A 15415-nucleotide genomic window follows, 5' to 3' on the forward strand; every position below is an offset into this window, starting at 1 on the left:
TGGTGTCTTCAGTGGCAGGAATGTGATAGCACAGTCCATCACCCTTACATCTGCCCAGGTTGCACCAATGATATATCCACCCATGTTTTCAAACTGGCTAGCTGACCCTTTGACTGTAGCAGAGAGGCTGGCAATGGCAGCTTTAAGACATAAACATGAGTGTCTGCCACACTGTTATTTGCAGCAGCCTGCATTCTATTATAATGAGCATGATATCTCTGAATATGCTGTTGAAAAAGAAATAATAATTGGACCTAGGTAGATCAGGAATCAATGTGTCCTATGATATACAACTATGGGAAACATTCATTAAAATTCTGCCCGAAAATCTAAACTGTTGTGAGGAATCGGGCTGGTGATGACCAATTAACCAATAAATGCTGACTTTCTCATTATTCATTGTTCACCATCGATTGCCTGGTAATAAAATGAGAATATTTATGCCATGAATCAAAGGCATTTACTCTAGTGTCAGGCTTAATAGAACATTTGCAATAAAACTGCTGTACTTTGATGCGTCTAACAATCTGGTCAGCTCATAAATGCATATTAGACCATCATAAAATGCGCTCACCTCTTCTAGTCTATTTATTCATAATGGGGATTGTAGTTTAGTTTTGTGCACTGAGCCACCTGCTGTTGTCATAATCAGTACTTCCAAATGGGATGCAAAAATGTGTTTTCCATACTGAGCTCTGTGCCCGCAGCCAGCAGTGACTTATCGGCGCTATAAACATGTGCGCTTGGTCTCTAATGTTTGCTGAATGCCCATTAGTTATTGGAACATGCCATATGTGCAGAAGTAACGTCCACTCTTACAGTGCAATAGTAGGGATATTAGCACATTGTCTGTGTCGCTCAGCCCTGGCGAACAGCTTTAATATATTTATGTCACAAGCAGCAGTGAAAAGACAAGGAGAAAAATGATGAGATCTGACGGAGCAGTAGGAGGCTGAGTACCTGAAAATTGGATGTGGAGTTATACGACTGACGGGTGAAAACCATTCTAGACTCAAAGCTTGTGCTTTAAAGGACTATATGTCACAAAGGAGTAAAAAAAAAAGACATGGTTTTTCAATGTATCCACGCTGACCACACAAGGACAGGATTATTCTTCAAAGCTTTATTGTGCCGACGCGTTTCGTGGCAAATCTGCCACTTCCTCAGAGTCAAAAGAATTCTTTGGCCCTGAGGAAGTGACAGATTTGCCACAAAACGTGTCGGCACAATAAAGCTGACCACAAAAGAAGAATAATCCTGTCCTTGTGTGGTCAGCGCGGATACATTGAAAACCCCGGTCTTTTTTTTCCTCCTTTGTGACATTGGTATCTGCAGCGACCACTGGTTCCTTTTACATTCTGCAAGGGGTTGTGACTGTTCACAGCCTGTAAAGGGGAGTGCACTAACCGTGCATTGTCACCCAAAATATCACTTTAATCGACCCTAAGTGCGCTCTCTTTCCTTAATTAAAGGACTATAGCAATAGACAGTGTAGAGAAAAAGCGAGACTGACCAAGCCATCTTTAGACGCATACTCCAAGCAACGGGAACATGGTACATCACTACTGTAGTAGAACAACCCATAGTGGCTTTGTATGGTGCTGAAGGAATCCCCTGGTTATAAACTATTGAAAAGTGTGTAACATTGCATTTTTATGCTATAAAAATGTTTTTGTTTTTTTTTGCATGTGTGTTGTAAAATAAATGGGTAAATATGAGTAACGGTTAAAGACAGTACATGAGAAACAGAGTAATGAACAAACAAGCAACAGCTGTTTTGCGCGAATACACGCCACTCCCAGCTATTCCAGAAAAAGCGTGCATTCACGCGAAACAGCTATTGCTCCTTTGTTCATGTCTCTGCTCCTCATGCGATGACCAGCAAGACCTGGTTTATCTCAAATTTTATTGTTTAATTCCACGTCCCAAGTTTTTCTGATTTGGCTGTGATAGTAGTGCCAGTGTTTTTGCCTTCATATTTTCCTGATTCATTGAGACTAGCCTTTGATATACCAGTCTTAAAGAAGCACTCCTCCCATCAACCTTTTTATTCTCTTAATATATTGCAGTCATCATATTATATAGCACTGTGTACTTACAAATGCTCGTTTTGCCTTTCTACTCAGGTAATTATTCTCTTTTCCCTGCTCTGTGCATAAACAGGAAGTTTTTTTTTTCCATTCATGAATCATTCCCCTCTTCAACTCCTGACCTAGCTGTTCCCTCCTCCCCAATGTCAAGAACTTTTGCAGTGACTCATGAAGGGAAAATAGACCTCCTGTTTCTACATAAAGCTAAGAAGGACTTTTTTTAATCACATAATGTCAAAGACCTAATGGAAAACAGATAAATTATCTGAGTAGAAAAGCAAATTGAGCAATTGTAAGTACACAGTGCTATATAATATGATGATGGCAATATGTTAAGAGAATAAAAATATTGATGGAAGAAGTGCTTCATTAATGACTGGCGCACTGGAGTAATATCCGCCTAATTGATTGGAATGCACTACCCAGGCTAATACGAGGGTTTTTTCTAGTTGCATTTTCCTTTTGTTTTGTTTTGTTTTTGCTAGTGACAGTTGTTAAATGAGATTGAAACACAAACTGTGTTTCTTTTCTGATGTTTTGACTCAAGTTTAAGGCTGTGTGCACACGCTGCGGAAAAGGTGCGGATTCATCCGCGCGGATTTTGTACAATCCGCAGGTGAAACCGCAGGTCAAAAGACCTGCGGTTTTACCTGCGGATTGCTCTGCGGTTTTGCCCTGCGGTTTTTCATCTCCTCAATGGAGGAGATGGCAAACCGCAGGAGAATCCGCAGAAAGAATTGACATGTCAATTCTTTCTGCGGATTGAAAACCGCAGATAATCCGCGCGGAAAATTCCGCACCGTCTGCACTGCGGTTTTTGATTCCCATAGGGAATCATTGTACTGTACACCGCAGCAGAAACTGCTGCGGGTCCGCAGCAAAATCCGCAGCGTGTGCACACAGCCTTAGGGGTCAGTGATGGATTTAGAAAGCATAGCATGAACTAGGAATAATTTTTATTGTATGCATTTCCCAGAAACTTCTCTTTAGAAAAAAATATATCTAAAATATATTCATCAAGAATGCATAAATAAGAACCTCTATCCAACCCAAACAACCCTTGTAAAAAAATAGACATAAAGATTTTTGGTTTTACAAAAAACTGTGTGAAAGACACCATAGAATGAATCAACAACTCCTTCAGTAAAGGCATCAGGGTTTGCGAAGTTTCTTCAAATGCTTTTTCTGAATAGACCTTAGATATAGATTTGTCACTTTTCCATTACAATATCCGGCCCCTTCACTTTAGACTTTTTTTTTATCCAGCGTGTAATCTCTTGTACATCCACGAGAGAGCATTGCGTTCTTATGTATCCACTGACATGGAGTAAAGAGCACCTCAGCCCACTTAGTGCCCAGATTCATCAAGCTCAATTAAAGCCACTAATGTAATGTAAAGCCAGGATGATCATTATGTTCTCTCTGTATTCACTTAAGTAATTACATGCAAAAATAACAACTGTAATTGAGCAGATCAGCATGGTGTAGATGTCAGGTTTCTTAGATAAATACTATATTTTCTCATTGGAAATAAGGAATGGATATAGCTAACTTTATGCTGTGCCAAACGTAAGCATGCGCCCAAATCAAGCTCAATGTCCAACTTACAGTACTTACAGTAGTGTCTAAACTCAGTCTCCCACTGTAGTGCCACTAGTAGGTGGATTTACTTGCACATTTATAGTGTATCTATAGTATTTTTGATAGGTTAACATGTCACCGAAAATGACAATGGGGATTTCCAGACCAACGCTATCACTGGCGAAGGCCCTCTCTGCCACCTCTAATTGGAGAAGACAATAAAAGTGTTTTTCCACTCAAGTTTAAGAGTTACAGAAACTGATGTAGATATTTAATATATACATATATAACTTTAAAAGGGTCTTCTAGCCCCAAGAAATCTCACTTACAGACATCTGATAATGCAAAGCAGTAATACCTAAACAATTCCATGCCAACACTTCTCTGGTCCCCTGCTAGTCTCTGATCAGCCCCAGGGCAAATCTAGAGCAATAGATGTTCAATTCGATGGTCTTAAAGAGTTATTTCCATCTCCAAGATCCTATCCCAATATGTAGTAGGTGTAATATTAATAATACTAGCAAATACCTCCAATTAGAAATGTAGTATAGTTCTTCTGATTCACTTTGTCACTTACCTCATGTGCAGGGCATTGCTGTAGCTTAGGTATCCATGATTATGACCACTCATATAGTGACTGTTAGTTAGCTCTCTGTGTCATCACCATGGATACCTAAGCTACTGCAATGCCCTGCACATGGGGTTGGTAACATAGCAAATCTGAAGAACTATACTATATTCTAAATGAAGGTATTTGCTAATATTATTATTATTATTACACCTACTACATATTGGGATAGGATCTTGGAGATGGGAATACCCGTTAAGTCTACCTGCAGCCTTGAAAATTATGAAACTATATGACATAGTTTGCTAAAGGATTTTCTAGGACTTTATTATTGAAAGCTGATTCATAGGTCTTCTGACTCTGCACAGCATAACCAATAAGAATATTGAAGGTGCCTCAGCTCACAGGAAATGGCACCCTCACTTGTACGGTAGAGAGCTTGCAGTACCATTCACAGCCACTACACACTGAATGGTGCTGTGCCACTTCATCAGCTGATCAGAGGAGATGGTGAGAGTCAGAACCCACCAATCTGATAATGAGGCCTTATACTAAAGTTATATCTTTAATATTAAAGTCCCAGAATATTCCTGTAACTAAAGTCCATGATGAGCAGTCAAATTTTAATTACATTTTTATATGACCCTACTAGACTTAAAGGAGTTGTCCCATTTCAGAAAATGTCTGTGTATCATCTCTATTATTTGTAAGAAAACCAAATTGAGCTTCACTTACCCTCCCGGGGCCATCACTACTTGGACATTACAGGTGCAGAGAAGAGCGACCAAGGTTATTAGGGAACTAGGGGGTCTGCAATACCAAGACAGGTTATTACACTTGGGGTTATTTAGTTTGGAGAATCGAAGGCTTTGGGGTGATCTTATTACAATGTATAAATATAAGCGGGGACAGTACAAAGACCTTTCTAATGATCTTTTTACTCTTAGACCTGTGACGGGGACAAGGGGGCATCCTCTACGTCTGGAGGAAAGAAGGTTTAAGCATACTCACAGACGCAGATTCTTTACTGTAAGAGCAGTGAGACTATGGAACTCTCTGCCATATGATGTTGTAATGAGTGATTCCCTACTAAAATTTAAGAAGGGACTGGATGCCTTTCTTGAAAAGTATAATATTACAGTGTATATACACTAGTTTCCTTAATATTGCGTTGATCCAGGGAGCTAGTCTGATTGCCGTATGTGGAGTCGGGAAGGAATTTTTTTCCCCAATGTGAAGCTTACTTGTTGCCACATGGGTTTTTTTTTGCCTTCCTCTGGATCAACATGTTAGGGCAAGTTAGGATAGGATATGGGTTGAACTAGATGGACTTAAAGTCTCCCTTCAACCTTAATAACTATGTTACTATGTTACTATGTTATTATTACGTTGACAGAGGCTCTGTTGATGTGGATGCAGGATAAGCAAAGCTTACACAGACTATAGGCAGAAGTTTTTTGAAAGGGTATATTACCAATGTAATATACAGCATATTTCTAAGTATCCATATTTAAGACTACATATGTCAGTCTGGCACCACAGTACATGAGGACCTTTGTCAGCATGGTAGATAATCAGAACGTATGGTGATGAGTCCAAATGATTCAGCAATATTTCTAATACTGAGGACCTACAAAAATTTAGGTACCAAATGCAGTGCCCCTCACCTTATCCTCAGTTACAACTTAAGTGATATCATTTTAAGAATCCCATAAAATGTATTTGCTTGAATTGGGAACAGATCTGTGATTAATGTTTTCTTCAATTTATGAGCACATTTTGCTACTGAAGCATCCACAGTGTTATATTTTACGTACATCGCTCAATGTCTCCCCAGTAGTCATTAAGGAAAAATTTTAGAGGAAGTCCTGTAAATTAACCATGAAATTGACAAGGGATTACTCAGGATTTGAATTATTAACTGTTACCAATCAAGTAGACTTATAGATTAGCGAGGTCTAGGAAGGCTTCACAAAATGAATATGCGATAGTCACGTTGGGTATCGGAGAAGTAGATTTACTAATTCATTAACGTAAGTCATTAGGAGCACATCAATTATTATAGGACCCTGAAGACGTTCCTCTTCCGACAAGCCTACAACCTGCAGTAACCACCAAACCGCTGCACGACCAGCTCTACACTCACCTACTGTACACTCATTTACCTTTTAGACTGTGAGCCCTCGCGGGCAGGGTCCTCTCTCCTCCTGTACCAGGCGGTGACTTGTTTTGTTCAAGATTATTGTTCTTGTTTTTTATTATGTATACCCCATTTCACACATAAAGCGCCACTGAATAAATGGCGCCATAATAATATATAATAATAACCTAATAAGATGCACATTGACTGAGTGCTGACATAATAAAGTAGGAATATACCACTATTTCTCCTTACAGCTTTATAAGCATATTCCACCTTCTATTTTGTTGGTGGCTGAATTACAATTTGCATGTTACTTCTTTTGCAAAGTTATGCATTTTGCCATATTAAGAACCTTAAGTCTGTAATAAAATGATTTGGTGACTTGGCAGTCTTGATGGTCTAGAACAATACAGTTATCACGAAGTGACTGGCCCTGTGTGACACGACCCAACAATCGGTCGGTCACTAAACAGTAAAACAAACAAGGGAACATCGGGAAACAATTACAACGGTGGGCCCTGCAATAGGGAGTGGGGAAATGGACACCTCCTGCACTCTCCTGAGGATGTGCCCCGCTCTTACTAGCATCCCTATATAGGTTCTTTCAACCTGTCACCGAGCAGAATACCTTAGCTCTCGCTTGCCCTGCACTAATACAACACAAGGTAAGGATAGACAGACAGTAAAAGGAACAGGGTAACAAAAACCACAATTAGCTTTCTCTGCTGCAATGCACCGCACAGCAGAGTAAGGCACCAGATAACAGCATTCAGCTGAAGCACCACTGCACCAGCACCTCCACTGGGGGGAAAAACAGACATTAACCCCTGATGACCAGAAAAGAAAAAAGTTTATATGTGAGAATCCAGATCTGCCACAGATCCAAAAATGGATCGTGACAACAGTCAAGTGACAGTTCAGGATACCAAGGACCTTGCCAAGTTGTTTTGATTTTCCTATAATGGATGTTCACCCTTTAACACCAAAACTGCGTGGGCTGAGAATTTTTTTAATATATATACTGTATATATATTTTGTAGCTTTAGGAGCTCTATTTTTCTGCAGATCCATAAAGTGAGCGTAAACTTATATTTATGCAACAACCAGTACAAAGATTCTGTACAAGGGGTTTTCTGGCTTTGAATAAATGTCTGTCCCCCAACTGCAGTGTTTTTTTTCTTAAAAAATGTGACTTAAACAATTGGTCACTTTCTGATGACTCATTAATTTTAAGGCCACGTTCACACTTAGTGTAAATGCTGTTTTTTTTCTGATGCAAAATGTAATGACATCTAAGTTGTCACTGGCACTGCCTAGGGCGCACTATCAGGGGGCACATGAATGAGCACAGGGAGTGCAGGCAGAAGGCACACAGTGCACAAGGACCTGAGACTAGTGTCGTGAGCACAGGACCTAGCACTAAGCGATCACATGAACAGGGGGCAGAGCCACCGCACGTGAGTGCAGGGAAGGACACTGAGCACGCAGAGCACAGGGCGAAGACAATAAACGTGGTCAAGGAGAGACGAGAGTCAGAAGCCAGATGAACGCGCAGTACCTAGGGACAAGGCAAAGAGTAAACGGGAACAACCCAGGGGGTCAGATTACCAAGAGAGACAGAGCAGTATAAAAGCAGGATACAGAGGCAGAAGTCAGAGGACAAACCGAATCATACACAGCAAGGCACATAAGCACAGAGGCACACGTTTAAGGACGAGTCACCTGGGTCAGCAACCACTAACCAAGTATACGGAAGTATCACAACACTAAATCCAGGTACTGCCAACATTAAATAGCCGCCCCAAAACCAAAGATAGGCGGACTGACCTTGACCTGACCAGGATGGCGGCGGAACTGTCTATAAGACACCTATCCATTACTAATCCTATAATTATATGGTAGATAAAGACAGCCAGAATAAAGTCCTTTATTTGAAATAAAGAAATTCTTACGGTGATCTGCAGTGAACTAACCGAGTTGAACAGTATTTCCCTGTATGACATCAATATTGTACAGGGAAATGGACACTGTGCGCGTAAAGATAACTTTTGGATTAGTAATGGATAGGTGTCTTAGCAGCAGCAGATGTAGGCTGATGGGAGTAATAGTCAAGCACGAACATCTCCGGTACTGTTTTTCCGGTACCGGAAATATCATGACATGTGAAACAGGTCTAATATGGCGTTGTGCATGATCCATCATGTAAAGGGGATCTGGTGGACATCCAGTTTAACCGCTACATACAATTAAATGCCTTTTTGTTTAATGATATTAGATTTTAAGCAACTTGTCCAAGGTCAAATTATTGTACAACACGATCACAAGCATTGTGTGGCTGAAGCACAGCATCTGACTATAAAATATCAGCAAATAGTTAGATGATGACACTGAAATGTCTTAAAAATAATGTGATGAAAAATTATTCCAATGAGTAATGTGAAGATGTAAAGAGATAATGGAAAAACAGCGAGACACTGCGAGAATACATATTTGGGGAAATTATCCTTGACTTCCTTCAAAGCTATACAACTTTTTCATTTTTTTGCATAGACATTTAGCTAATTGAAAAGCTAAGCAGAACTTATTGTGTAAAGTCAGTTGTAGCAAAGGCCCCGAATAGAAGTCAGCATTTGAACTTCAATCATTGCACATTCATCAATTAGAGAAAACATGCGGTGGCGCTTACCAAGTTTGTAACTATAAAAGTACATTTTACGCTGTCCGCAGAGGAAAGAAATGGGCGTCCAGTTGTAGTGTCCAGACCTCTATCTTTTGTCAGAAAAATCATACAGATTGGGTCTGTGGAGTCTGCATTATGTGATACCATGCTGCGTGATGCCTGGCGATGCGTTGCACTGAGAGAAAACTTGACGTGACTAAGAGATAGCAGACATGTCTTGTCAAGGGCTAGAGTTTGGAGGAATACTAAACAGCTTGTCTTGCCTTATGCTGAGCTTCTTTGAGGAGAGGTTCCCTAGTGAAGATGTGCACTGGCAGCTTTTTTTCTCAAGTTTATAGGGAGAGTATTAAGTAATAACTGACAGGACACATCAACAAGCTTCCTCCTGGAGCTGGAAGTCTCTTTTGAGATGGTGTAGTAACTACTGCAGAAATCAAAGGAAGTATATAGTACATCCGTCACATAGTGATAAACCTATGGTAAAGCTCAGCATGACAAATGTTACTTCTGTATATCATAGTGGGAGGTTTGATTAGTCAAATCCATATCTAAACTTTTCTATGCTTTGACTGCGCACCTTAGGTTTAGAGGGGCGTTCACATGTTCTGAAATTGATATAGTTAGTTAAATAGCACAAAATTAAGCAAGTGTTATGGGTTTACCATGACCGAGAGGAGCTAGAAGACTGCATCGTCTGATTTCTCCTGCTCCTGCACTGGAAGGGATACAGCCCTGAAGAGAGGATGTGGGTACCAGCGTCTGACGTCCATGTAGCCAGGCTGATCTGGTCTTTTCACATGGCACACCCTGATATACCCGGTTCTGAGGTTCAGGAGGTCCCTCGTAGAAGGGGGGTACTGTCACAGGTATACCGCGACAGAGAGGAGCCAGAAGACCGCAGCGTTTGATTTCTCCTAGTCCTACACTGATTAGAAGCACTTCACCATATTACAGTTGGTATGGAAAGTATTCAGACCCCTTTAAATTTTTCACTCTTTGTTTCATTGCAGCCATTTGGCAAGTTCAAAAAATGTAATTTTTTTCTCATTAATGTACACTCTGCACCCCATCTTGACTTAAAAAAACAGAAATGTAGAAATTTTTGCAAATTTATTAAAAAGAAAAACTGAAATATCACATGGTTATAAGTATTCAGACCCTTTGCTCAGTACTGAGTAGAAGCACCTTTTGAGCTAGTACAGCCATGAGTCTTCTTGGGAATGATGCAACAAGTTTTCAACACCTGGATTTGGGGGTCCTCTACCATTCTTCTTTGCAGATCCTCTCCAGTTCTGTCAGGTTGGATGGTGAACATTGGTGGACAGTCATTTTCAGGTCTCTCCAGAGATGCTCAATTGGGTTTAGGTCAGGGCTCTGGCTGGGCCAGTCAAGAATGATACACCATATCCACTCCGCAAGTAGCAGGGGAAAAAGAGGCATAAGCGAAATAATGTTCTATTAAATATCAATTTATTAATCATAAAAATAAAATAAAACAAGGGAATTTCACAAATGACATATGCTGGGGATAAAACAAGAACCAGGGACTACAAAAAATGTGGCACCATTAATCTCATAAACACTATTCTCAAGATATGATTACCTAGAGTTTGTAAAAAAGTGCCTAGTGCAAAAGGAATCATCGTAGTAAAAAGTAAATGCCCCTGACAAAGTGATAAAAAAAACAATATTATGCGCAAAGTACAAAGTGCAAAATATACCTTATCATAGGTAGCTGCCCATAATCATGAAAAAGCCGTGTTACTTATATAAGTGGCAATATATAAACCATCATATTAAGAATTAAATACTCATGACAGGGTGCAGAAGAAACAATATTATGCGCAAAGTGCAGAGTGCAAAATAAGCCTTGTCATAGGCAGCTGCCCATAAACGTAAAAAATGTGTTACTTACTTAAGTATCAGTCCCGGCCAAGAATACCCTCAGCAACCCCGACAGCACCGTTTCGCCCTAATGGCTTCCTCAAATAGGGGGCATGTGTGCTAAAATGTGGCATGCCCATTTCTAAATACCTGTGTGTTCAGTTGATGTTAGCATCGGCGCATCCGGTATATCAAAGCGCATGCGTCGGCCCTTGGACTTCCATTGTACAAAAGGTGACTCCCTGTTCCCAGCGCCTTGGAACGCATGCGTGACACGTTATACATCACCATAATGAGCGGGGCCGGAAGTCACAGGGTTGTCCTGATCTGCGCATGCGCTAGCCGCTCGCTCAGGCCGAATGGCCAGGATAATATGAATGAAAGGGAATGAGGGGAAAAATACAGAAATAACATATAACGCTGAATGGTGACACTATTTAGATTTGAACCTATAAAATATGCATAAAGGTAAATGAGTATAAATAATTGCCTATTAAATAAGTAAAATAAAAGTGCGTAGTGATAAATTAAGGAATGGCAGGATAAAAAGGGGGAAGTGTACCTCATTATAAATATTAATATTATAATTAATTTGATTAAACAAGTAATTAAATATTATTTAAACAATATAAAAAGGTGTAAATTCATAAAAATTGATAGAAAACACATGAAATGGTGTAAACATATTACATTAAATCCTTAATTATAAAAAGGTGATAAATAAAGTGAAAGTGAATCTAAAATATAAAATTAATGATAATATAATATAAACAGTGATTATCTCCATTAAAGGAGCGTAATAGTGTACATCCAAAATTATATGCATATACTCAAATACTCAAGTACCCTGAAGAAACACATATAAATTCATGTTAATGAAAAAAATCAAATATACCAAAAACAAGTAATACACACAAAAAAATAATAATAATGATCCGGACTTATTGACGGATTCCAAAAGGACAAAACTAGTGAACTCCAATGAAATAAAGGGCACATAAATTGCCAGATTCCCACGAAGGAAAAAAGGGAGATGAAGGACTCCAGTGGAATAATCAGACATTTAAGGTCCATGGAAGACATGAAGAAATCTACGAAGCCGTGAAAGAAGGAGAGTGCCAACAGCGGTATATATACTAAATGGACAAACAAAGAAAACAATTAAAATCCACATAAAAACACACACACACAAAATATAAATGAAAATGAAAATGATGAAACGCAGGTCAGAACATGTTGCGTTTGGCGGGCACGACAAAACCACACACGGGGACGCATCCACAAACAATGCATGTCCCTGCGTACACAATGTCAAATATAGGTACGCAAGACGCATGCGGATCTTAAGGAAAGAAATAGCGCAGGCGCACACAAACGCTAATGTGAAACCAGCCTTATTCAATGTCTCTTTTTGCTCAATGTATTGTTTTGTTGCAGCAGTGCAAGTAGCTTTGTTTTAGATCCCGCGTACTTGAAAAACAGGACAAAATACTATTACAGGATTTAGAACAGAAAATAACTATTTGCTTGGAAAACTCACTTATTTCCATTATTTTGTCCTTTATGCCATAGCTCTGCAGAATCACTGCTTTAGGGACAAAGAAACAAATACACACTCGTAAGGAATTAATTGGTAATTAAATGTGGGCTGGCGGTTACTAGTAATGAACTCATTTTCCACTAGGCAGTGGGAAAAAAATAACCCCATGTGGCACATTATGACTGACCTGTTTTACTGACTCTCGGGTTATTCCAGCCTATTATATGACTGAGCATAAACAATAGCACAGTATGATTTTCCATCCCCAGCTGCCTACAGCAGTTACCACTAGGTAATTAGTTTGCAGCCCCCTGGGGCCGGGCATTTTTTCAATTTGTATTTTATTTATTTGTTTCCCACTTTGGAAATATGAATGCTGCTTTATTAAACAGTGAGACATCGGAGCATAAGATGTCATGTATACGTCAGTAAAATGGTGCCTTCCATCCCACAGGTCACCCTCAGTATATTTGAGTTGGCAACGTCGGCAGGTATCCCATGTGATGTTGATCCCAGCCTGGTGGCAGCCTTGTCAAAGATGAAAACAGGTAATCGTAAAACTGTCTATATAAACATTTAGGCCCCAATTCATTAAGAAGGGAGCTTTGCACACTAGTGTTAAAGAAGCTGGCCACTGCTTGTTTATTGATGGCCTATCAATAGTTGACTGGTAGGGGTGCGACCAGTGCCGGCGGCTGGAAGTTCTTGGATGTTGCCATAACACACTTTCTCCACCACTCTATTGTGTTCCAGTCCCGGTTCTGGAAGTTCTTGGATGTTGCCATAACACACTTTCTCCACCATTCTATTGTGGGTGCAGCAGGGTGCTACAGATCCACACCCTAGTTATTTGTATAGGGCATAGATCTGCGATACCCCGCCACGGCCCCGATAGAAATGACAGTGCTTCTGTGTTCTGCAGCATCTGAGAACTTCCAGCCGCCTCCTACACCGGTTTAGCTGATCGGCAGAGGTTCCGGGCGTCGCACCCCCACCGATTAATGATAAGCCATCAATAAAAAAGTAGTGGCCAACCCCTTTAATGAAAGATACTTTTGGCATGATATGTACAAAATGCATTAACAAGTGCACACCCTTTTTATGAAGCTGGCACATCATAACTAGAGATGAGCGAATTTGTTCTGATTCGGTTCCGAATACGATCGGAATCGAATATCGTTTTTGCAATATTCGTCGTACACAGCCGAACGTCATTAGAGTCAATGGGAGTAGAAATTACCAAATATGTTTAGAACTGATCATAAGACAAACATTCGGCTCGAATATGTCAAAATCATAATTTGGGACAAAGTCCAAACAAATTCGCTCATCTCTAGTGGCGACCACTAGCTAACTAACTACCACTATATCAGTGGTCATAACCATGGATACATAAGGTCTTGCAATGCCTGCACATGAGGAAAGAGACATAGCGAATCAGAAGAACTATACTACACTTCTAGCTGAAGGTATTTGCTAATAATTATTAACTATTACATCTACTACATATTGTGAGAGGATCTTGAAGATGGGAATACCCTTAGTTTTTGACTGGCACTAATTAGGGTTGCAAACACTTTTTTGGGAAAGAGGATTTCTGGCCGTATTCACACATTGTAGCCAGTGCTATTTATTTTTTGGCTGCAATTGTGGTCAAGCTACAATGTTTTTGCTGCGATTTTGTAGCATCACAGCACATGGTCTGATGTTTTTCACAGTTGAGGCAAAAAAATTCACTGTGGTTGCAACGTGGAAAAGGGTCCAACAAAAGGGTTTCAGTAGTTTCATTAACACATGCTGTTTTTTTTTATTTCTTTCTACGTGTTTTTCAGTTTTCTTGATGCTCTATTGTATGTACCTTCTTTTTTTTGGCAGAAAGCTCATCCCTGGAGGAAGAATACAAGTTGGCTTGTCTTCTTCAAGTGTTTGTCGCCGTCTCCCTCCCACTCCTAGCTTCTGATTCCCTTTCTATTTACAACATTCAGAATGATGGTGAGAAGAATTCTCATAACATACTTACCGTAAATTGCCCGTTGTCATGTGTCTGAAGGGATTACGCTGCACTTGTCCATTGTTAATGCTACATGTGCATATATGCTATAGTAGTCATTGTCAAAGCACATCAAAAACTCATGGAGCTGTGATTACTTTTATAGGTTATAATAACAATATCCATTGTCTGGCCAAGGCTATCATCCAGGTATCTGCTGCCTTTTTTACCATCTACCACAAGAACATTGAAATCCACCTCAAGGAATTCCTGTTGGTAAGCAGAGACTAAAGATTCCCAAGGCATATTAAGTATAGTGTACTGTAGTTTATCACAATAGCTACAGGGAATCTGTCAGCAAGTTTTTACTATTTAATCTGAGAACAGCATAATGTAGAGACAGAGACACTGATTCCAGGGATGTGTCACTTACTGGGCTGCTTTTTGTAGTTTCACTAGAGGACTAGTTGTCTCATGCCATGTAGTCATCGTAGTCCGTTTACCTTTCATCACTGATTAGCAGCTTTCTGCCTATGCACAGTGTACACAGAAATCTGTCCATCAGGGATATGGGCGGGGTTATACAGAGCTCAGTATTCTGAGAACTGGTATATCTGCAGCAGAGAAAGTGATTATATCCAAACTACACCATGAAACCCAGTTAATGACACATCACTGGAATCAGGGATTTGGTGTCCAGGTTGAGCTGCACCTGGACAACATAATAGAAACTTAGTGACAGATTTCCTTTCGGTATAACATAAACTTTTTGGTCTATTACATGAATGTGTTCTCAGGATGCCTTTTATTGTTTTTTTAGTTAAAGTATTAGGCAGTTTTGCCAAATATTGGATAACTGAGGAGCAGGCTACAATGGGTTATCACATGAATGCTTCACCTGCTGATTAGTATCCATCCAATGATGTGGTTGGTGGTATT

At 39.9% G+C, this 15415-nt stretch overlaps 1 protein-coding gene across 1 annotated transcript in view; it reads left to right on the forward strand.

The window, feature by feature from the left end:
- The window catches only part of NCKAP1L (NCK associated protein 1 like), a 310666-nt gene that overhangs the window by 207266 nt on the left and 87985 nt on the right, over window positions 1-15415 (forward strand). Inside the window, exons 27-29 of the mRNA XM_073561415.1 lie at window positions 12941-13034; window positions 14362-14478; window positions 14643-14752. Coding sequence (XP_073417516.1) covers window positions 12941-13034; window positions 14362-14478; window positions 14643-14752 — 321 coding nt within the window. The remainder of the gene's footprint in view (window positions 1-12940; window positions 13035-14361; window positions 14479-14642; window positions 14753-15415) is intronic.

This window comes from Dendrobates tinctorius, unplaced genomic scaffold, assembly GCF_039654945.1.
Source record: "Dendrobates tinctorius isolate UK_male_01 unplaced genomic scaffold, ASM3965494v1 ptg000319l, whole genome shotgun sequence".
In the NCBI taxonomy this organism is placed as follows: Eukaryota; Metazoa; Chordata; class Amphibia; order Anura; family Dendrobatidae; genus Dendrobates; species Dendrobates tinctorius.